At 32.8% G+C, this 23,534-nt stretch overlaps 3 protein-coding genes across 10 annotated transcripts in view; all 3 read right to left on the reverse strand.

Annotated features, from left to right (window-relative positions):
* The window catches only part of LOC141450533 (uncharacterized), a 248,211-nt gene extending 247,853 nt beyond the window's left edge, over nt 1–358 (reverse strand). For 2 of the 5 annotated variants that reach the window (XM_074121092.1, XM_074121084.1), the window contains exon 1: nt 219–353. The gene's annotated coding sequence lies outside the window, so the exon portion shown is untranslated. Of the gene's footprint in view, nt 1–218 lie in introns of all 5 variants that reach the window. The other 3 variants (XM_074121108.1, XM_074121118.1, XM_074121086.1) reach the window with 3 other exon arrangements.
* A 95-nt stretch (nt 359–453) lies between these two features.
* mei-9 (DNA repair endonuclease XPF mei-9) lies at nt 454–23,201 on the reverse strand. Of its 4 annotated transcripts, XM_074121141.1 has the most exons (22): nt 23,062–23,092; nt 22,861–22,954; nt 22,648–22,764; nt 19,173–19,332; nt 18,944–19,094; nt 18,679–18,858; nt 18,306–18,486; nt 16,039–16,191; nt 15,446–15,559; nt 13,040–13,188; nt 12,784–12,938; nt 12,456–12,598; nt 11,348–11,539; nt 6,658–6,810; nt 6,328–6,462; nt 5,210–5,407; nt 4,900–5,073; nt 4,673–4,813; nt 4,483–4,584; nt 2,286–2,381; nt 1,829–1,987; nt 454–1,470 (listed from the first exon to the last, which is right to left on the reverse strand). In XM_074121141.1, the coding sequence occupies exons 5-21, from the start codon at nt 19,021–19,023 to the stop codon at nt 1,832–1,834; spliced, it is 2,502 nt and encodes an 833-aa protein (XP_073977242.1). In that variant the 5' UTR covers nt 19,024–19,094; nt 19,173–19,332; nt 22,648–22,764; nt 22,861–22,954; nt 23,062–23,092; the 3' UTR covers nt 454–1,470; nt 1,829–1,831. The 4 variants fall into 4 exon arrangements, with proteins under 4 accessions (XP_073977242.1, XP_073977240.1, XP_073977241.1 ...); XM_074121139.1 differs by lacking the exon at nt 22,861–22,954 and having other exon boundaries at nt 23,062–23,201; XM_074121140.1 differs by lacking the exon at nt 23,062–23,092 and having other exon boundaries at nt 22,833–22,902.
* LOC141450203 (UPF0669 protein C6orf120 homolog) lies at nt 19,140–23,097 on the reverse strand. The gene is made up of 4 exons (XM_074120357.1): nt 23,062–23,097; nt 22,833–22,954; nt 22,648–22,764; nt 19,140–19,332 (listed from the first exon to the last, which is right to left on the reverse strand). Exons 1-4 carry the CDS (start codon nt 23,095–23,097, stop codon nt 19,140–19,142), a joined length of 468 nt encoding a protein of 155 aa, XP_073976458.1.
* Nucleotides 23,202–23,534: the final 333 nt, after the last annotated feature.

Raw genomic sequence — 23,534 nt, forward strand, 5'->3', positions numbered from 1 at the left:
CATCAATTATTAAAAATAAAAAATTTCTAAAAGTAATGAGTGAACGCCTGCTAAAGAGGGGTATTCCGAGCCGGGGAATGCAAAAGGTAAAAGGTAAGGTCAATGAAACATGTTCTAGTGCTTTGTCCTCCAGCGGCATGCAAAAATTAAACCAGTAAATAAATAAAATAAGCTCTAATAAAACTTACATAAGTTTATGATAAAATCATATCACTCACCTTAAATAGTGAAGATCTATGTTATCACGCGAAGAGACTTCTCACTCAAAACATTAAGTGCGCTAGATACTGCCGATAGCAACAGACTTTCTGCCGTCTGTGTTTAGTTTTCAACTCCAGGTCTGCACATTCCCCCATTTATGGCGTTCAACCACCCGTCTATCAATGAATCGCAAATTGAGCTAACCACCTTGCTATCTAGTGGAATGTATAGGTACTAATTCTACACAATTCATTTCTTTCTTTGAACATTTCTTTATTATGGTAAATTATTATTTGTACAATCTTAAAGCTTTATTTATTTTTCTTTTATACCAAATACCGAAATTCAACACAAATGCTCTCATTTCCTTATGGCCTTCTAAAGAATGTCATCAAATTTAGTTTACGTTTTGTATTAAGAAATATTTGTAATGATACAAGACAAATTTTAATAGATAACCAGTGCTATCGTGAAAAAAAAAACACTGAGAAGAGTCAAAAGATGAAAAAAAAAGAAAAAAATAAGGCTGTAATGAATCTACTCTAACAAAAAATTCCACTATCACAATTTTTCTTGAAAATGTTGCAAAGTAAATTTTTGGACATGCTGCTACAATTCAAAGTTGAAATAAAAGTGTAGAAGGACTTTAGAAACAGAAAATTCATTTTCACTCTAAAATCGTCTGGACTCGGAGCCGCATAGAGAATTTTGTAGAGGGAGCTTTAGTTTAAGAAGTAAATCTCTTACTTCTTCAGTTACAACTGTTGTATTGTTTAGGATACAACCAATCACTTACTAATAAAATTTTCTGAGAATATGTTTACAAAATAATTTAGCTAGCATAATCTCTTCTAGTTTTAATATAAACATTAATAACCGAAAATCATTAATAATGAAGCAATTACTTTATACTTATGACTGTGCGATTCTCAGGCGGCTTCAAGACTGAAGAAAGAAAAGCCGAGCAGCTGAGCTGAGCTCAGCTCAGCTTTTCAGTTCAGAACTAAGTGTAATATATTTGTGGTACTGAGACGATAAAAGAAGGATTGGCGATTCCAGAATCATAATTTCTCAATATCCATGCAGCTCTTCTGGCTATCAAGTCCTGACAGTAAATTCATGGAGTGTGGGACTTCCTGGATGGGCATTCTTTCAAGTATTGGAACAAATTATCCAGGTGTCCAGACATTCAGCGAAATTATCGGTGCACCCGAACGTGATGAGCGTAATGAGCTTGGCCCGGGAACTTGAAGTATATTACTCTTCCAGCTGAAAAAAATAAATAAATAAATATATACATGTATTATATATTTAGTAAAGATAGATAAAAGTTCTTGAATGAACTGCTCAAATATGTGCGACAAAAATGGCTGTGGCATCTTAAAGCATTAAATACTTTCAAGCATAGAATTTATTTTCTTCATTTCAAAATACACTCTGTAACTATATTGTACTCCCGTTTCGATTAAAATATAGGACATACAAAATAAGTTATAATTTTTATTAAATTGATTTTTTTTTTTTTTTATTTAAATGGTGTAACCAGTTTTATACATTACATATAACTTGTTCATTACAAATACCTAATTTTCGTTTTCAAATTACAAAGTAGTTAAAATTAATTTACAATTTAGATGAGTTCACGTCTCCTTCTGAATCCCCTTCCTCGACCGCGAGCTCTGTAGTTACTTCCAGCAACTTCTGCATTAGGAGATATTTTATTGTGCAGTGAATTAAAAAGCAATTCACCATTTACATTATTTCCCAATATTTCCGATATTTCTTCCTATAAAATACAAAGATAGATTAGTTAGTTTTTCTTGGATATTAATTTGTATAGTTTGGAAAAAAAACATCTAAATTTTAATAACAATAACAAATATCCATATACAAATTAATCTTCCAGAAGTCAATTGACTATTTTTATTTTTAATTGACACATTATTATTATTATTATTATTTATTTGTTTTAATAATAGCAAGAAAACACTGGTAATTAATTGGTTCTTGGAACCTGAGTAGCAAACCAACTAAACTTCTCCATTAAACACAACTTAGTACATAATGACTCCTAAAAAGCTTACCTTAGAAAGCGTTAATAAATGAGGTAAAGATTTTCCTTTATTTAAAAGGTAATTCACATTTTTAGAATTGACACCAGGGAGTTTTGATACAAAATCCTAAAAAAGAAATAGAAGCAAAATTATTACACATAAGATAGGCAAGAACTGAGTTCTTGATGTAAGTAACTTAGTTTTTAAAATATCTAAACAAAATTCTTAGTACTTTTCGTTACTAAATGCAAAAAATAATTTTCTTTAGAAACAGATTTTTTTTTTTTAAATAAAATTCGATACTTGTATTTATAAATTACTTTTAAATTCTTCGAGCGAAGTTTAGTGTTTAAATTTTTTCTCGCAAATTTGTTTTTCTTTAATGGATAATTTAATAGGTAGAGGTTATCACACTGTAACTGTAAGAGTAAAAACACAGCATATGGTAGGTAAATGAGCCGTTCACTGCATAATTCCATAAAACAAAAAGTGGAGAAAAACGACGAAATATTGCACATTGTTTTTTAAAATTCTGTTTACAAAATCAAATAAATTTACCATTATCACTCAGTTCCTGCTAGTGAATTTGAGTTGAATAATTGCAACTATTTATATTACTCAAAACGGCTTCTGAAATAATTATTTACTATTCAATGACCAAAATTTGTTTGTCATTTAAGGGTGTTAATCTTTATTAATTGGGAAATTTATTTATACAAAGGTATGAGGCGCCACGGTAGCCGAGCGGTTAGAGACAAGACTTGTAAAGCTAATATGTATTGTGGTACTGGGTTCGATTCCCGGTCTTAAGCCTTGGATTTTATTTAATAGTTAATAAAAGAAATTTACAGTAAAGCATGTTTGCTAGTCACCTCCGTCTACGACACCTAATTGGCAGTTTGACGTAAAGCCCGTCTGAAAAAATAGGCATTACTTTATTTTACTATTTTAATTACAAAGGTATGACAGATCTAAGTGCTTTGACGCTTAATTTTAAGATATTTCAAAAATCGTAGAAATTTCAAATTTGAATTTTCAGTGGGCGCTACCGTGGGAGAAAGTGACAACAAAATGTGTTAGTATTTTATACTTTTCTGCATTTTGTGATTTTCTCAAAAACGCCTCATAGATTTTCTTTAAATTTAATACGGTGTTAAATAAAACAGATCCACAACTATTATTAGAAACGTTTGTTTACATTAATTCGGGTTACTTTGGGTATGATTTCCTCCTCAGTGCCATATTAGTGTAATGTACGGTCCTACCACCTATGTCTATTGTAGATAGTTAAGAAAGTTGCTATTACAACTTAGGAGAAATTTTTGCAACTGGAAGAGCCCCTTTACTGAGGTTGTTTTTCACTGTCTTGCAATTTGTCGAAAATGGCTCTTATATTTGCATACAGCATCATACATCTTGTTTTCCAATGATGTAAGTGTACAACTTTTATCACTTTTTTTCTTCTTAGAGGGACGCTTCCCTCGAATGCAACATTTTAACTTTTATATCATTAAAAAGGATTAAGGTCGTATAGATAAATGAGACATCTAATACGGCAGAGCTTAACGGTCGAATTGAGAAGTTTGTTGAACTGAGCTATCACAATAGCAGCAAGTGATAGATGATAGTAACCTAGCGATTCGCAGTTCAGAAATTCAGGATACTTTAACTGTTGAATCAGTACTGGATAAGTACCTTCATCATTTCGTGTTCTTCCGGTCCCTTCCAATAAGGTAACCTTTTGAATCGTTCATCAAATTCTACTATGGTAGTTTTTGACAAACATCCGAACCATAAAAATAAAATTAAAAAATCCGTCCAAAAAAATCCATCAAAAAATCTTTCTTTTCCAGCAGTTACAGTTCTATCGTTTGGACTTTATGCTATTACTATAAAAAGACTTCTAAATCAACAGTCTCTCCCCTTCATTATTTCATCGACAAGTTCTTTTTCCATTCCGTTTATAGCTCAAATACTTTATGTTTCATCTCATTTCCTCTCCAGGGTTGATTTCCTAGTCCAGTTCTGTTATTTCGTACACTTGTGATTAATAAAATTCAGCCATAAAGACATCGGCCTGTAAGATATAGTCCAGATGAGGGGCTCCCCCAACAGAGATGATTAGCCCCACCTTTCACAGCCCTAAAGGTGGAATTGTGCTCTAGGGACAGTAATTAGACAAATTCTGTCTCTAAAAATAATTCAAAGTCTATTTTTCTGTACCTACCTGTATTTCTATGTTATATTTTTCTAATCTTTCATCTTCTAAGTGGGCGTCTTCATTTCCTACGGCAGCTGCAGCACTAGCAGATGGTTCACCTTTACCTTCCTACAAAATATCATGTTTACCATGTGGTTATCATTTAATTCGCTTAATCATAAAAATAAAAATATAAAATGTCATTTCATTGTTAAACCTTTAGTTCATGGAATAGTTGCGCTGTTGCAAATGGACTGGGAGACCAAACAATCCTCAGTCTTGGAAAATGAAGAGTAAGTAGCTGCAGTTTTGATCTAATATCATTGGAAGATGCATCACTGCTTAGATAGTAACGGCCCTGAAATGTTTGTAAGAAAGAATAAGTCAATTTATGTTCAAGTAGCATTATTACTAATAATAATAATAAGTAAAACAAGATAAAACCTGCAAAACGAAAGGTTTTTTCTCATCGAATTCTATCAGTAAAATAGGCTTTGAATAGTATCTTGTCATTGACAGTGCTTGCGTATATAACCTGCCCGAATTAAGTGAACCAATCAGGTCGCTAATACTCTTTCTTTCTACACACATTTCTGGTGAGAGTATGTAATCTCCTACCTTTAAATAAATTTTCGAATTAAGTTCAATTTATTTGAATATGAAGAAATTCACTTTAATTTGTCAGTTTCAACCTTAAATTTTTATGTCAAAAGAATATAATTAGTGAATTTATATTTTATTCACACGATCAAACCTGCAGTGTTACTGGCTCTATGTCAATTCCTCTTTTATACAGTAATGAAGGTAATTCACTTCTGAACTCTCTCATATCTACAATAACTTTTGGCAATGTTATTGGTTCAACTTCACCTCCACCAGCCCTGGTACTCTTTTTTATAGGACTTATATCTCTTAGCCCTTCACCTGATCGTAAATCTTCAAATACTAACGTCTAAAAAATAAAGTACATAAATTAATTCTGAAACTTAGCATTTCTAGAGAAACTTATATGCGTGAAATTGTTAGTTTCCTTCAAGAATAACAATTAAAACAACTGAGCCATTAAAGACTTCATATTATATGGGCCAATATTATTTATGGCCATTCTTTCTCACCCTTAAGAAAATTCAGAATGACTGAAAAAAAAAAAAAAATTCTAGTAGGTCTGTTAAGCACATTCGCCCACATTGTTCTGGTTAACACGAAAGGTGTATTATCACAAAAAGGCTGAAAGAAAATGAGGAACCCGTGTCCTTAGGACCAGAGGTGTCACGTTGTAGATAAAGGAATTTGTGAGTATTTAAAAATCACTTTCAAATAATAAAATGCCTCACACTACTGTTTAGTTTTTTGACAGTGCTGAAATTGAGCAAGAAGTTTGTTGCTGGGTTGATCTAATTTACAATACAGAACATTCATCTAACGACTGAAAAGGAATAGCAGTTTACTCTTCCTGCTTATCAACGCCTGGCATAGACTTATCTTTAGAAAGAACATTCCTTCTATCTGGGTGCCGTTCCTTCACAAATAGTACACACTACACCATTATAGTGACTCCTTTCTTTCGAGCGTTTCTGTTGGTATATAAGGACTTTCATTGAGATATTTATTTACTTCATCCCATAATTCTCATTTTTCGTTTCCAAATCGCCATCTGACCCTTCTCCAACACCTGACAATTCTAACAAACATGCCTTTTCTAACGACATATTAATAATTATTTGTTACTCTACAAACAGAATGCTTCAGTCTAGTGTTTAACAAAGCAATCTTTAAAAGAGGATTGTGTGCTATAAGTGGACTTACGAAGCTCTAACTAAAATGTTCAAACACTGTGATGCAATTTGTATGATATTTTGTTTCAAAACTTACAGATTTTTCCTTTATTAAATACTCAAAAGCTTGTTTCTCCTTTCGGAGAGCAGTAAGATAAACTTGTTCTTCTACAGAATTTCCATACATCAAGAAGTAAACTTTTAATTGTTTTTCCAAACTAGATTGATATATCTGGAATAATTTACAGAACGAACGTTTAAGTAATGTGAATTTCAACATAAATTTACAACTTTAATTTTTTAAGCGATACAAACTACTACTAAGTCTACGAAATATTAAACCGAACATCTGCAGAAATTAGGTGAGTTAAAATTATATTTTAATTAGATTGAAATTAAAGAATTTAAGAGTATTTAAAGTACCAACCTCAATTTGTCTAATCGCTGATACATCAATGTCATACATAACAATTGTAGTTGGTTTTCGTTCTTTCAAAGATTTCGGAAGAAAAAGGCCATCGCCATCTTTTTTAAATTGTTGAATAAATATTACAGGGTCCTTAAGATTCTTGGCTTCTTCCTGGAAAATGTTCATGATTTATTCAAATAATTTAATTAAAACATAATGCCTAACATAATAATGTTGAATGGAAGGCATAACAAACAAATAATATTTTGTTCATTCTATTACCAGAAACTGGCAGTGAAATCAAAAATCTGCTGTGCATGGGGAAATAAAGAAGCTGGCTAGTAAAAATTAAACTATTTGCAAGTTTATGTGCCAAATTTGATCGAAAAATAATGAATGTGCAGTAAAAGGGAAACAAAAATAAAGCAATGAAATTTCATGTTAAAATTTCATCAAACATCAGTCTCTTTTTGTTAACTGCACAATTAATGAACTGACTAACATTAAATATGGTAATAGTGGAGAGGGGCGCACATTTGATCAGTTTTAATTTCTCGCCAAATATTTAAAACATTTATGATTGGTAATTTTCTCCATATTTTGTGATAGACCTGCTGTTTAATTGAGAGAGTTTCCTTTCGTTTTCATTGTTTGTAAAGTCAGAATTGAGGAATGTTTTATTTTGTAAGATGGAAGTAAAATTTTTGTTGCAGCTTTGGATGTGTATTGTGAAGACTGTAGTGGACAAGGTGTAAGTATTTTAGTCCATATTAACATTTGGAATTAGTATTTATAAACCTACTATTTACAAAAGTCTATTCGCTTGCAAAACGTGTGGGATTTTAACTGAGATGTTGAAATGTGCCCTACCGACCTGCAAGTTTGTGACTTTGTTTTGTTTAATCGCAGAGAAGGGGAAAGTGGTCCGAACCTACATTAAGTTGCGCAACAAACCGAATATTTTGTTCAAACTTCCTAAACCCATCACTTCGGGTACAACATCTCGAACTGAGTCATTCTTGATTTTTGAACTAGATTTCAGGGGTTTAAAAGAAAAAGTAATGTAGTAGTGAGAGAAATAACTGATAGAAGGTAGATTCAGAGTAAAGTAATATCATTTCTTTCTATTTTATATTGTGTTCATAGCTACCCCACCAGTGGGGGCAGATATTAACATTTGACTCCAAATTTTTTAATTAAAAAAGTATAGATATGTTTGTAAAGTACCAACTGTTTATTGACATAGATCTGTTAAGAAGACTTGAAAGTTGTAGAAAACAAAATAAAAAGGTACAATAATAAGATTCTGCGCACTCTGAAACAGAAAATGTAAATTCTGTTCAAAATGTGCCCCTCTCCCATACTGGTCATTTTTTTTCAACTAACCAAAAATTTTGTAAAAAATTATAATATTAAAAATGCAAAAACATTAACTACGCCCAGTTGAGTTTAATCTAAAAGATATTTCTAGATGAGTATGACCTCCTGAGACGTACGATATTTGTCACAAAAACTGGAATTATTATCCAATTCATCCAAGCTAAATTCATGACTACAATTTCTACGATAAGAATTAGATAATTTTTAACTTGAAGTCTGAATCTAATTTCATTTTACTACCATAAATACATACTTACAACATTTGTTCTAGCTTTTATTACTATTATTATTAATGCATGAACAATATGATGTAATATTAGGCTTACTGGCTTACCATACTTCCCGACTAGGGTATAATTTTGCCTCAGTTATTTTATAAAAATCGAAACTATCAAATAAGTACTCTGAACACTACACTCAAAATTTAATATAAGTTATAAAATAAATTTTTAGCCTGTTAGGTACATCTACTTCCGTTGGAAGGATATTCTAAATAATGAATAACATGGGTCAGAAGAAAGAGGTAGAATGACTGAATCAACAGAAAAAGTTTTATCAAGCTGCAAATTCAATTGTGTTCTAAGTGGTATTCAATGTTTCGATGCATTTAAAAATTAAGAATTTTTTACAAATTTTCATGCTAGTAATAAATATCAAAACTTTTTTCTAAAAATATAACAATTTATTTCCAGTTAAGAATAACTTCTTTTTAAGAAGAAAAATACCTTTGGTTTTCCGAGGAGTTTATTACTTTCTTATAAAATACTAAACGGTGCAAACAAACACTTTGCACAAAGAGTTCATTTAAAATTATCAATAGCTGAGCATGTTTTGAATTACGTCCTGTGGTAGTTAGGTTTTAGCCGTCGACTGTCAATTTTCTCTCCTAGTCGGTGGTGTGATTAGCCACTCTTTACGAATTTCCTCTAGAAAAATATGCGTGATGTCCATCCACAAAGTCTTACAGCTCCAAGTGAATTTATTCATTCTTTATGTACCACTGTGCTCCTAGGGCGATGTAGCAAAAAGAGAACAACTGTGGAGTGCATCAGGCTAATATACAACAAGAATAACGAAAGAGCTTTAAAAATAAAATTCTGAATGTAGAGACTACCCTGCAGAGGCCGACTTCCTCGACTAAAGACATCTCTAATGCAATTAATTAGCTGCCAGTCATCGAAGAAGCTCTAAAAGAAGAGAAATGAAAGAAATGTGCTGCAAAATAATCCAATTAAATTACAGGTAATAAGCTAGCTTTTAACACCAAGAGTAAAATTATCAAATTATCTTACTAGGTAAAAGAAAATATAACGATAAATTTTCGAAATGAGTCCAACAAATATGGTTTTCAGAAAATGGTTCGTGTATAAACATGTATGTATGGGGTGTCTCACTCTAAGTTCAAAACAAAACAAAAAACGAACGAAGTTAAAACTTTATACTTAGTTTATCTCTACCAAGGATTCTAACAGAAAGTTCTCGATCAAAATCTCCAACATAGCTAAGTACGTACTTGGAATCCCCACTTTTTTTGACATTTGATCGGAATCGGCAAAAGCACTCTCATTTTATACCATTAAGGAGAATTAAATAAACTCTTTTCAAGAAAATTCCGCCACAGAAAATAACACTTTAATAATTGTATTTCCACTTTTTCCTCCGGCGATTTTTTTCTGCACGTTATTCACATAAAGTTATAACTTGAATCATTTTTACAATTTTGAAGAACTATTCACTAAGGGGCGGTTAGATATAATGTTTATACGTGCGGATTAACTAATGGGAGATGCCCACGTGTAACTAAGTTTTTAGTTGAAAAAGTTAATAGTCAAATATAAATATGAATATATAGGCTTCGTTACCGTAAATTACTCGTATTAAACTAAGGATTCAAGATTGTCGTGGAATCGGTCAAATAAAAACAACTCGTCTTTTTGCCAACGTTTCGACAAATATATTGTCTTCTCTGAAGAGTTTCTGTAACTCAACCAACCCGCATAGCCATGTCCTGAAGAACCTCGCCAATCTTGAATCCTTAGTAAAATATAAACTTTCTCTCACCGTACCCGACACTTAAATTGGTAGCTGGAAGTTAAATCTCGCCTGGAAAAAATAGGCAATTGCTTTCTTTACTAATAAGAAGTGAATATGTTCCCTAAATTCGGAGTTTGAAGAAAGTGAATGTTTCAGCCCATTTGAGTAAAAGAGTGAGATATTCTTTGACAATCTAAATGTAAGTATATTTTCAGTGGATCAAATGATGGAGATTCAGCGGAAGTTTTTTAGAACACATTCCCTTCTCGATAAGCTTGAGCACATTTGAAATCACAAGCAAGCTGAACAAGAATATGCTTTGGTTCCTTGACTGCTCTGAACGTATCAACGCGTTTGATGCGAATCCTTTTCCCAATTAACAAGCCGCCAAAACAAGATATTCGAGATTCATTACTCGTACTTCTCCGAGTTTTGTTTTGTCTTTAGCTTCGATTTGGGAAATTACAGTGGAAAGTACTTCTAATAATAATGGAGGTACTGCTTAATATATATAATTTTTATTGGTCTTTTTTCAAATAGGGGTGGTCTATGTGTAATGTGCATTTTTAAAATAATTTTCAATTTTGATACGTATAAATTTATTACATTTTAATTTATATTTATATTTAGTAACATAATTCTGGGTAAATAGTATGTAAGTTGGTCGGAAGTGGGCAGTTCATCCAGATGTATTATTGCCCTCCACAGCTGATCCTTACCGTTAAAATATATATTGCCAAATATTTCCGTTCAATTTCTTTATTATTATTTACAATCTGCAAAAAAATAAAGTTTGCAGGTATAACTGACGGCTTATCAGAGATAAGGGGAGAAGGAGAAACTTGAATCTTCTCCACGACAGTAGGACTAGTAGGACTGTAGTTTAAGTTTAGTTGGAACATCCGACAATCACGTAGAAATTAATTTGAAATTTATAGGAAAGCACTAATCTGTAACTATCTCAAACCATTCTAAAGTTTTATTGGGACCAAATAATATACTTAAAATCTTGTATGGAATTGGTCTAATAAACTTCTTTAACTGCATTGCTTAGTTAAAAGAACGCGCTCTATTCTAACATAAATCCAATAACTTATACCTTAAATGACAACAATTTTAAGGACCAATACAGTATCCTTGTCAAAAAAAATCTATCTGTGCGCCTTTAAAGAGGGCCATAACCCATATGTATTTAACTACATTAGCGTAACTTCAATATCTATAAACCTAATATCTAAAATTAATATTAAGCACGCCTTAAAATTTAATTACTTTTAAAATACATTTTACTTACCTGTGTACATTCAGTGAAAGTAACATTGTTGTCATCATCTTCTGCCTTCACTTGAGAAAGTGTAATACTATCAACTAAATTGGAGGCTTCTTCTTCCTCCAAATTTTGACTATCTTCTTTTAGAGAACCGTCACTGCCAAAGAAAAGTTTATATTTATCATTAAGCATTTCTTCAGCACCATCTGTAAGCACCTAAAATATTTCAGGAAACAGTCATTAAGCACAGTAATTATATTTTTACAATAGTACCAATTAAAAAGATTCGTATTTAAATGTACACCTGCAACTAAACGATTTTAAAGCCTTAAATAAAGATTCGTTTAAATATCAACGTTTAAATACTTTTCGCTTCAAAATTTCCACTAATCCTGTTGAATGCAATTCAATTTTGAAAAATGGATATAATGGTACTGAAAATTCTCCTTTTCTTAAAATTAGAAGAAATAAATATAAAAACATCACATTGACTTAATAAGTCAGGAGATAATTCAATACCAAACATTAATGTATAAAACTGCTCAAATTTGAGATATTATTAATTTAGCAAATAGTTAATGAATTATTAACTTTTTCTGTAATTGTCAATCTAGAAATGAAACCGCTATTTTTAAGTTTTACGTTAGAAATAAGTAAGGCAAAAACTTAAACATAAAAAATAAAAATATATCTTGGTAATCTAATTATTTACGTTCATTGTATGGAGCTTTAGTAAAGTAATGCCTATTTTTCAGAAGGGCTTTACGTCCAACTACCAAATTTGGTGTCGTGGGCGGAGGCGACTAGCGAACATATTTTGTTAAATGCTCATATTAACCATTAAATAAAATCCAAGGCCTAGACCGGGAACTGAACCCAGTACCACAATAAATCTTAGCTTTGCGGGCCTCCCACTAAACCGCATGGATGCCGTGAAGCAATAGGTAGCAGAGAATAAAAGAATCTTAACTGGTCAACTGAAAGGACTGTTCAAGATTTAATGCGGACAGACAAGAAAAAGTATGGATTAAATATGACTGGTTAGTTGCAGGCAGATTGTAAATTGAAATACCAAATTGCTATATAAACAAACAGTAATCCTACAATTTGAATAAGAATAAAAGAATATAACCTCTTTAAGCTGGGTAACCGTATATCGTGATTCTACTAAAATGAGAACAGTGGATTGTGTATCTTTGGACTCGTCATCACGTTCCACTTCGATTAGAATTTCATTCAAGGTTTCCCATTTTGGGTTGTGTTCCAAACTTAAATCTAAAACAGACAAATAATTGAAATTTCATTACTAAAAAAAATATAATAAAATATTTTATTCCAAGATTACAGTATTAGATAGCTTTAAAATTAAGTCTTTAAAATTGGAACAGGTAAAATAAAATATACCAATTTCCTTTTCTGAGAATATTTCCTCAAGATTTAGTGACAAACATAAAACTGACCTTGCTTAGAATTAAAAATTCGTGATTTAGTTGTTACAAATAAAGTTTCTGCAGCGTCTAGCATCATCCAACCAGCATTTTTCGAGGTGTATTCTTTTGAACGAAGGGATAACAATAATTTATGAAGTCGAACACAGTCTGATTGGGTCAACGCTCTAACGAAAAAACATAATAATTTAAAAAAATTATATAGATGAATGATTTTTTTAAATTAAATATTTCACACTAATTGTAATACTAAAATTGATACACCTACACAATAACTGTGCGAAGAGTTTTAAGATCACAAATTAATTGTTTAGTTTTAGCATTTAATTGGTTCCAAACAGGATCCAATTGCACTTGAAGCAATTTATAAAAAGTTTTTGATAAAGCATTTTCCACAGTAATTTCTTCAGTATCTAGCTGAAAAAAATAAATATGTAAGGTAAGTAGGGGGAAGACGCAAGTACCGTCTGATTTTGCATATCTACAACTGGATGACAGCAATTCCTACGTTAGAGCGTATAGTCATCAACTGTGAATACCGTGCTTGTGAATATTTCTATTTATTTTTAGTTTAATCATCGTTAAACTGAAAATTCAACTCTTTGAACTTGGCGAGTACACATATTATAATATTTCGTTGTCGATTCTTAAGGTTTGGTGACGGATTGACTAGATTAAACGTAATAATTCCGTGATATTTGTGTCGTGTGCATCTTGGTGAGTACGTGTTAGCTTGAAACAACATGGCTGAAGCCGTAGTACAAAAATAAATCTATTTGGCGTCTTCCGCCAGTGCTTGGGGTAAGATGCCACCTATTGAACTGTTTCAATTTCATATTTATTCTCATTCATTATTACATTTTGAGAATTTGAATGACAACCAAGAAGTCAACGCACCTCTGGCAATAGCTTCAAGAAGCAGCAGCGGATCCAACATGGCAATAGCTTCACCAAGCAGCAGCGGTGCCAACACTTCTTTTGAAGAAATTAGTCCTATCCCCAGACTTCAGAAATCCAACCAAACTCGAAGAAAGAAACAAACTGCTTAAGTCCTTACGACGGTGGAGAAACGGGAGGCATTGAGAAGAAAGGCTACTCTGCCGACAAAAAAAAGGGGGAAAAGTACTGCAGAAAAAGAAAAGGAAGGACAGTTCATCTTCAGCATCCTCCGCTCCCGATAATTTGGTAATGACCAGTGGTGAGAGTGACATTGAAGAGGAGGACGATGATTTTTGTATTGAGTGTAAAGGATATTTTTCTGATAGGAAGGGTCCAAAATGCGATTGGCTTCAATGCATCATAACATGCAAGAAATAGCTACATGAAATTTGCAGCAAGGACAATTTGCATTGCAAAAAATGTTAAAAATGAAACAAAAAATGTCTTTTGTTCGGTGTTTCTTCCCCTCAGAGTTTAATATGAATATTTTGCAGTTTACCTAATATTAAATTTGTAATTTTTTCTTTCGCAATTTATATCTTAAGATATTGTTGCCTCTTCCCCCGCATCAACTGGCATCTTCCCCACATGATGGGGGAAGATACCAGTTTTGCCAAATTTCATTCAAATGCATTTTTATCGGTTTTGCATTTAATTAAATGTACTAATATAAATATGTGATTAAAAAATAAAAAACAACCTGGACGTTGAATTATTTGGTGTTGTTTTTCGATAACCCAGTTTCCTACAGAACGGAAATAAGTGTTAAGTGAGGCATCTTCCTCCCACTTACCTTATATTATACATCTGAAGTGAGTATTAAGTAGATGAAAGTATTAAGTTATAATTAAATTCATGAAAATATTCGTTGGAAATACATCTCAACTTTGTTTCTAATTAGTAATTTCTATTAAAAAAATATATATATTAGCCTTAATATTTAGGTAATTTACTAATTTAGTAAAAGTGGCACACAAATAAAATCTGGTACTTTATCTGAGTGAATTAACTTTTTACTAGAATTCTCATCAATTCAACAACCTATGAATTATATCTCCAACTTAAGGCTTGGTGAGGATTAATACCAGTCTTAAGCGGGTCACCTGCTCATCAATAGACAAAGGGCTATTCTATTTATTGCCATTTGCGAAGACGGAAAAGGGAAACTTACTTCGTAATCTTGTTGATAAGGGTTCTCGCTTTACAAAACCAATTTAGTGATTTGAGGTGACCTGATATCTTTGCAAAAACTTGACAGGTTAAAATATGGTGATTCCTTCTAATTGTCAAGACAGAGTATGATCACTTTCTTCTACAGGAAATTACTTTTGTAAGGAGGGGTAGAACAGCTAAGGGCTGTTTGAGCCTTTCTTTGTCATTTAAAGAAAGTAAAGTAAAGTAATCGCCTATTTTTTCAGGCGGGGCTTAACGTCCAACTACCATTTACTAGGTGTCGTGGACGGAGACGAATAGCAAACGTACTTTACTATTTCTCATTTAACCATTAAATAAAATCCAAGGCCAAGACCAGGAATCGAACCCAGTACCACAATGCATATTAGCTTTGCAGGTCTCGCCTCTTAACCCACTCGGCTACCGTGGCGCCTTTGTTATTTAAACAATAACATATAATATAATCCTCGATATATAATTTTGGAAAGGCTGTGCCTTGGTTTTGAATTTAGAATTGTCAATTTAACTAAAAAGAAATAGAAAAACAAAAAAAAAAACTTACAGTTGGATTTATTCGTTTAATTTCTTTAATGCAAAAATTCACACAATCTAAAATTGCAGTTTGTATGGTGACCATTTTAGGTGTCATGTCCAACTGAAGCTCAATTACAGCAGGCTGGAATAAGAAGAAGAAAGATAAATAGAGAAACTGTAAGGTTTAAATACAATATTAACATTTCGTCCTGGAAATCAACTTTTATTGATTCAATCAAAAATTTTCTAAACGAAGCAGCCAATTGTTTTCACTGCTTCTTCTAAAAATGTAATTACAAGAAATGGCTCTGCCTGTTTTAAAATTGTGAAAATAGATAACTTAAACAGAAATTTAGACGATTTTAACTAATGGAAAAGTTTAAAAATTTAGCAGAGATAAAAATATAGTATAGCATTCGAATTATAATAATTAGTAACTGATATTTTGAATGAATAGTTTGCTTAAAAAATATTTCAATCAATTTATTCTATTTCATTTTTTTCCAAGAAAGTAAACGTGTAACCAAGAACAAAAAAATAAATATATATAAAATAAAAAATAAGAAAAACTAATACACGTAACTTAAAATTAAGAAAAAGTGATAAAAATCCAAACTTTACCTCTTTTTGTTTCAGTGTGGATGATACAAGAGCATGAAAACGTGGCCACAAGGACAAAGTAGAAACGAAGAGTGTTTTCATTATTCTTTCCAATTTCATCATTCCCGATGTGAATAATTGTGGTGAATGTGAAAAGGCATTCACAAATCCAGACTGCAAATTGTAAATAAAATTAATTTAACAAGTAAAAGTAGTACTCATAAATAAGCATATAGTTTTTATTGAATTTATATGGATATCAATATAACTGTCTGAGGGTATTAAAAGCAGTCACATGATAACAACGAGCTTCTCCAACATTTTAAGAGCTAGTAGATAATGAGGACATTGTATCAGTAAAGAAGACTAAAGTTAAAAATCTTACAATACTTCTGCTAACTTATTCCTTTGTTCAACCTAAGGAAGTATATGACAGAAATTTAACAGGCATCATTATCATTTTAGCAGATATTTGTCCATTCAAAGAGTTATGTACACAAATTAATCAAAACTTTTTTTTTGAACCTAAGCTGTTGCGGCTAAGATTCCCGCAATTACTTCTTTATAATTTACTTCTTGGTTTCTATGGATCCAGGTATAAACCTACAGCTCCTAAAATGTGTGAAGAGGATAGGTTGAAAGATTAGCTTCGTACAGCGAAGTGAATAGTAGAAGAAGTCTACAAGGGGATGTGAAAGCATCAAGTTGAGGAAACGATTTCACAATATAACTTGAAAAGTTTTAAAATCTTTTAGTAAGAAAACATAGATCAATGTCGAAAACAATAAAAACCTGCCAAATGACAGTCCAAACCTGGATTTGAAGCTTACAGACGGTGTTTGGTTTGTGCTCGACGTATTTCCATAGTTTCAATTGAAATTTTTTGGGTTGACATTTTAAATTCGCATTTTTTACCATTAGACTAAACTTCTTAGGAATGGATCAGCAAAATTTGTATGTAGTCAAAACCATGGCTCCCACAGGATATTTCAAGAAAACTCAAGAGATTCGTAAGTTAGAAAAAATATTTATCAAGTCACTAATCTAATTTATACGCGACCAACAAGCATAAGATGTCTTTATCAATTCCCTCTTTTATAATACGCTGCTACCTTGCTTGATTAGTAGTTATCCTTATTTTTCCTGGATGAGCTCATGAAGTAAGGAAAAACTGCTTTCTTAGTAATGTAAAACCCAATAATTTCAGATTTTTCCTACTTCTCGAAAATTTCCTTAAAAATTTGCACACTACCAACATGTAGCTACTATGTATCTTCTATTTGTAGGTTTAGTAAAAATGTAAACACCACAAAAATTACAACCTAAATTTGAATCGAATAATAAATAGAATATTTCAATTTTCTTTTCCAAATGATACTTATGTAAATTACATATATAAGATGTGTGTGTAAGTTTTAAAAAACCTAGTTATTTTTTGTTTTTTTTACTCAGGTATAATGGATCCATATTACCTATTATTCATGACGTAACATTTAAGGATCACCACTCTCTGGTAACACCTTCCTCCTAATGCTCCCAAGATGTTTTGAGAAAGTCACCCAAAATTTAGGGAACTAGACACTCAGAGAAGTTCTAGAGAAAGGCATGCCATTTCCTGGAGTCTCTTGCGCCTTTAAATTAAGGAGGTGGCACTCTTAGAATTTAGGAGAGTTCTTGTGTGGGTACAAATCCCTTTCAAACCGTTAACAATCCATGCACTCTCAGAAAATGCGAGGGATAAAAGAGTCTGCAAATTGAGATTTCCTTCGGGCTCCCTAGAAATTTCTAAAAATGTTTTCATACTGCATAGTAAGAAGAAGCTACACTTACTCTAGGGGTAGACTGGTGCCTCGTAGGAAATCCTTCTGAACGGCCTCTTGGATTGGACTGAGCTAGAATACGCCTATAGTTTCGTTAAAATTAAATGATTGCAAATTTCAGATATTTCTGTAGAGAACTAGTTCTGAGATACTTGGAGACAATAATGGAAATGATCTGTACGATCGATTGATCAATTATATATATGTATATATAAAACAAGAATGACACGTAAATAAATTGTAATTATTCTTTAACCTGAAAAAATTGAAATTAGTCTGTTCAATTTATATGGCCTTCTACTTTGATAGCACGAAAATATTTTATAAATTTTACTTTCAATCACCTACCATAAAATTTTAAGCAATTCGTAATACGTGCCCTCATAATTCCAATTAATCGCAAACATGCAAAAAGTAAGAAATTAAAAAATAACAAATATAGATCTTCTATTTAAATAGAATACTCACATGGTTTCTCTGGCGATAAAGACGTAAGGCAAATGCATCTTGACATGATTCAAGTATACGATGTGCTCTCAGAACTATAAATCCAGATATATTTGCAACTGGTACTCTATTTTTTAGAAGGTCCACAACCAAAATACGAGAAGATATGAACAACACCCCACCGGCAAGATATATAGCGTCCCTTAAATTACATATTAACAAATATATGATTATGATCAATTGAAGATATTTTAGTTTTACAATTTATGTAAAATTGCTTCTTAGCTTTAAGCCTCTTAACAAAAAGCATAAGATTGGTCGTTAATAAGAATAGATACAAAAGCTCTTAATCATGGCATAGAATCGAAATTTTAAATTAATAATATAGCTTTACCTGTCACTAACTGCACTTTCTGATGTAATAACTTTTGGTAAATTCGTAATATTCATTGATTCTAATTCTGAAATGAAGAACTGTTCTTCTTCATTAGTGGCCCCTAATATTAATACAAGTTCTCCAGGATCACAAAATATTTTTATTAAATTTATTAATACTGTATCATAACTCAGCCCTCTAGAATAAAAGAATTTCATAAAATTGAATTATACGATTTTTACTATTAATGTAATCTTATTAGTAAAAATGATTATTTTAATACTTGGCTGATATGAGAAGTACATCGCTGTTAATAATATCCAGAAGCATTTGATTTTCGTATTCCAACATATCCGATGTCATAGAAAAATTTCACATAGAATATCAAAACAAGTCAAAAAGATTGCAAAAACAAAACTGAATGTATCCGTAGCCTGGAAAATGAAAATAATAATAATTTAATGATATTTTCATTTTTTTCAGTAACATGTAATTATTGTTGGGCAGCTTACACTTTCTTCAGAAGGTTCTGAATCTATGCCAGATTCATTTAAATCTTCGGATTTATCAAAAAATCTTTCATTTTCAACGAATCCTTCCAATTCAAGTGTAAAATCACTTTCTTCGTGTGCAGGATGTCCGTATATTCCAATTCCTATAGGTCTACCAAAGCTTTAAGTAGAAATAATTATGAAATTATAAACACTGGTTTTCTAAAATGTTATACAAAAAAATGTATGGTCAAGACTATTTGTTTTGGTTTTGTCCAACTCGAGATTCGGATATACATAACATGGGTGCGCCCACACCTACTATCTGACCTCTTGCCGTTTTACAGAGCACGACAGACTGAGAAAACATATTTAAAGGGTGCCCACAATTCTGAAATTTTTCAGGCGCCTATTTTTTCAGGCGGGGCTTTACGTCCAACTACCAATTAGGTGTCGTGGACGGAGGCGACTAGCAAACGTACTTTACTGTAAATTTCTTTTATTAACCATTAAATAAAATCCAAGGCCTAAGACCAGGAATCGAACCCAGTACCACAATTCATATTAGCTTCGCTGGTCTCACCTCTATCCGCTCGGCTATCGTGGCGCCTACATAAATTACTAATGACAACTAATTTAGATTAAATTATTCAAATAGTAATTTACATGTTATACATTAGTGAAATGAGGCGTGTTCCAAGTAGGGCCTCCTGTAAAGCTTTGTAGTGCGGCTAATCGGTTTACAACCTAAGGTGATGGCATCAGGTCACGTATATCGATGATAGATAGATAGATAGATTAAACTAGGGCGGCCTCGAGGCCTACGCCATTGCGATCCCTTTGGATCTATTGTGGCTCCCCTCACTCTAAAGCTCACCCTCCAGACCTGTCCCTTTTAATCAGACTCTTAATGCTGGAGAGCGATTCTTGGGTAAAGCTCACAGTCCTTGGTTTTTCCTCCCCGAGAAGTAACATCCTTAGCCACACAAGCCCCTCACACTGACTCAACACGTGCAGTGCCGTTTCCTCCTCTTCCTGACAGAACCTACAGAGGCTATCATCTGCACATGCGATGCATGTGTTTTCTGAGCCTGCAGTGGCCAGTCAATAAGCCATATTGATGATGGGAAAGTACCTCTCGTTTGGCGTTCGGACACCAACGTCCGAAGGTCGAGTGAGAAAACTTATTGCGAATGGTATCAGCCAAGGTGACGGCAACTTTTCTATGAGTAGAGAACAGATGATTTCTATGGTGCACTAAAAGAGAGTTACTATCAGCTTCTTAGTTACGATGTATAGAGAGTTCTGGTTGATTGAATCGCAAGAATTGGAAAAGATGAGATTTCATACCAACGATAGGCAAGCATAGTAAGCATAATGTAACAAGTGACAACAGATAAGACGATAAAAACTTGAAAATAAGTTTCCCACACAAGGAAATATACAAAGAGACTTGGGAAGCGTCAGATGGAAGAAAGCGAAATCAAAGGTTACAGAGGAGCTCAGCGTGATTCGGGTAATTTCCTAGTAAAAGCCAAGTAGAACTTGGCAATATGACCAAAAAGAAGAAAGTTGGGACAAACGAGGTATAGGTATAATGCCGTTAGACTGGAAATAGATAAAATGAAAGCAAGATTTATGAGAGAGGTTAAGGATCTATAAAATAGGGGACGAGAATTACAGAGGTATTACCCTGCTCCCAGTGATGTATAATGTACTATCAACTGTCACAAACAAACGCCTGTTAAAATAGGCTGAAACTTCCTAGGTGAATACCAGTGTGGTTTCAGAAGATGAAGATCAACCGTCAACCATTTATTCTCTCACAAGCGAATCATAGTGAAGTACGAAATTAATATGGATCTACATCACTTATTTGTAGATTATGAACAGACATAAGACATTGTGAATAGAACACTGTCTGAGGACTTCAAGGTAGATGCAGGCCTATCCTGTGTAATCTTTAATCTCTGTTTAGAAAGAGCAGTGCGGGAAATCAGAATGAACTCCGGTGGCACCTATTACAACAGATTAACGCAACACCTGGCCTATGCAGACGGGTGTTCATCACAGTGAGTACTAAAGAGGCCTTAGGGAGAGTGTTTCAACACCTTGAAGAAGCATGCAAGAAACGCGGTTTGGAATTCTGTGAGATAAACCCATGCGAACCTCGAGAGCCCGCAGAAATCAAAGTGAGAATAGCGGTAGGAAATAGATACCTGTTCAAAAGGTTTTGCGGTTCACGAATTCATCCGCAAGTATAAACTAATAACCTACAAAACCATTATAAAACCTATCGTCACATATGCCAGCGAAACATGAGTGCCCAGCAAATAAAATGAAAAGATCCTCGGGGAAAGTAAGAGTAAAGTATTTAAAGGATGTTTAGCCATAAGGTTTGAATGGTCACCTCAGATAAGAAAAATGAAGAATTGATGAATATTTTTATGGAGAGCTAGATACAGTCACTCAATAAAGAAACGGAGATTGAGATGGTTGGGACACGAGGAGAGGATGCCCACGGAGAGGTTGTCTCAAACATTATTTCACGGAAAACCAGGAGGCGCAAGAATTCGAGAGCGCCCTCGACTTAGATAGATGGATGACATAGTAGAAGATCTCCGTCGGGTTGGAGTGAGAAGATGGTGCCTTGATGCCGCAGACCTGAACAAATGGGGGAAACTTGTTAAGGAGGTCCAGGTCCAACTCTTATGTAACTGATGTAACGAGTAATAAGTAAGTACATTAGTGAAATACACTCCTTCTAACCCAGTAATAGTACCTGGGCGATTACTAATTATTTATACAAAATAAGTTACTTCAAGTAATACTTCCCTTTATTTTTTTAACCATTTCTCTTAATTAACTAAATTTACAATTCTCGTCGTTAAAGTAATGAATACCTACTTTTCAGACGGCCTTTACGTCCAACTATTGATTTGGTCGTGGTCGGAGGCTGATAGCAAACTTACTTTACTGTAAAATTTTCTAATCAAACGTTAAATAAAATCCAAGGCCTAGTCCGGAATCGAACCAAGAACCACAATACATATTAGTTTTGAGGCTCGTCTCTAACCGCTTGGGCTACAGTGCCTAATTCTCGTAATGAGTTCATTTCAGGTAAGGGTCCAAATATTAAAATGAGAAAGTTTTAAAAAGTCCTGAAGCTTTCTTTAACAAGATTGATAGCGGAAACTAACGAGTGTTACTCAAGTGAGTTATTAATAATTTAGAAAAAAAAACTGTATTGAACCTATTACAATTTTTTTATTTTATTTTGAAAGTTACGCTAGCGCTAGATCCTAGATATTAATAACAATGCCAATAAATTTACACTACTAACTCACTAACTGAGCATATGCACACCCTGAGTAATCTCTAGGATTAACTTACTCTCTTCAGAAGAGTGAAAATCGCGAGGCCACTGGCGGTTAAAATAAATTCAGTAAAAAAGAAAAAGAAACATAAACATAAATCAACAAATTTTGTTTCTTACCTTGCCGGTACATCAACAACATCCAAACCACACGTGGCAGAGTGTAAACAATAATTTTCTAGCTCGAAAGTTGGTGTCACAACTAACTGGGAAACATACAAGTCAGCATCCCCTTTTCTACAAAAAAAAATTAAATTGAAATTGTGGTAAACAAATAATAAACAACAGTAAGAACAATTACCTACATGGTTCGCAATATTATTGAAACATCACCTTCGGTTATTAAACTATAGTATGTAAAATTCCCGGCAGTTACAGTTCCAGATACAGACTTGAAGTTCTGAGCTTCAGCTTTAATTGATGCGAACTACAATTACATATGTTTCAACGATATTAATTATGTATTAGTTTTAACTAACAAGATGACAGTTTTAAAAACTTGCAAATTAAGTTTTAATTAAAAAGCATACTCACTAGGCAGAGAATACTGGATGCGAGCAAAATTTTCATTATCTACAGGTAATTAATTATTAGTTAATTCGATTAAAAAAAATTTAAAATAAAAATTACTTGGCAAAAAAAATCATGTTTCAGAAACCTCCAAGAAAGGTTATATATGTAGACTGCAGCACTGTTCGAAAAGATAATTCTTAGTAATTTTTGTTGGCTTATCACTCTGCAAGACTGGTAATTAAAAGAATTTCAAACAAAGAATAAGGCTATACTGAAGAAATGTCAACAAAGTTTCGTTTGGTGATTTTACAAATGAAAATATATGGCAATAGTGATACCTCTTTCCAATAGATTGTGCTGCAATCTAAAACGAGACAAAGATGGCTGAAATTTTGACGGATACTGGCTCATCCAGCCATATACACCTTGTTAGGAAAAGCAAGTCGTCGACTCAAGTTGGATTCTAAAATAGACCGCTCCCCACCATGTTATTA

Source organism: Rhodnius prolixus, unplaced genomic scaffold (genome assembly GCF_049639745.1).
Source record: "Rhodnius prolixus isolate KJV_2025 unplaced genomic scaffold, Rpr scaffold_2, whole genome shotgun sequence".
Taxonomy (NCBI): Eukaryota; Metazoa; Arthropoda; class Insecta; order Hemiptera; family Reduviidae; genus Rhodnius; species Rhodnius prolixus.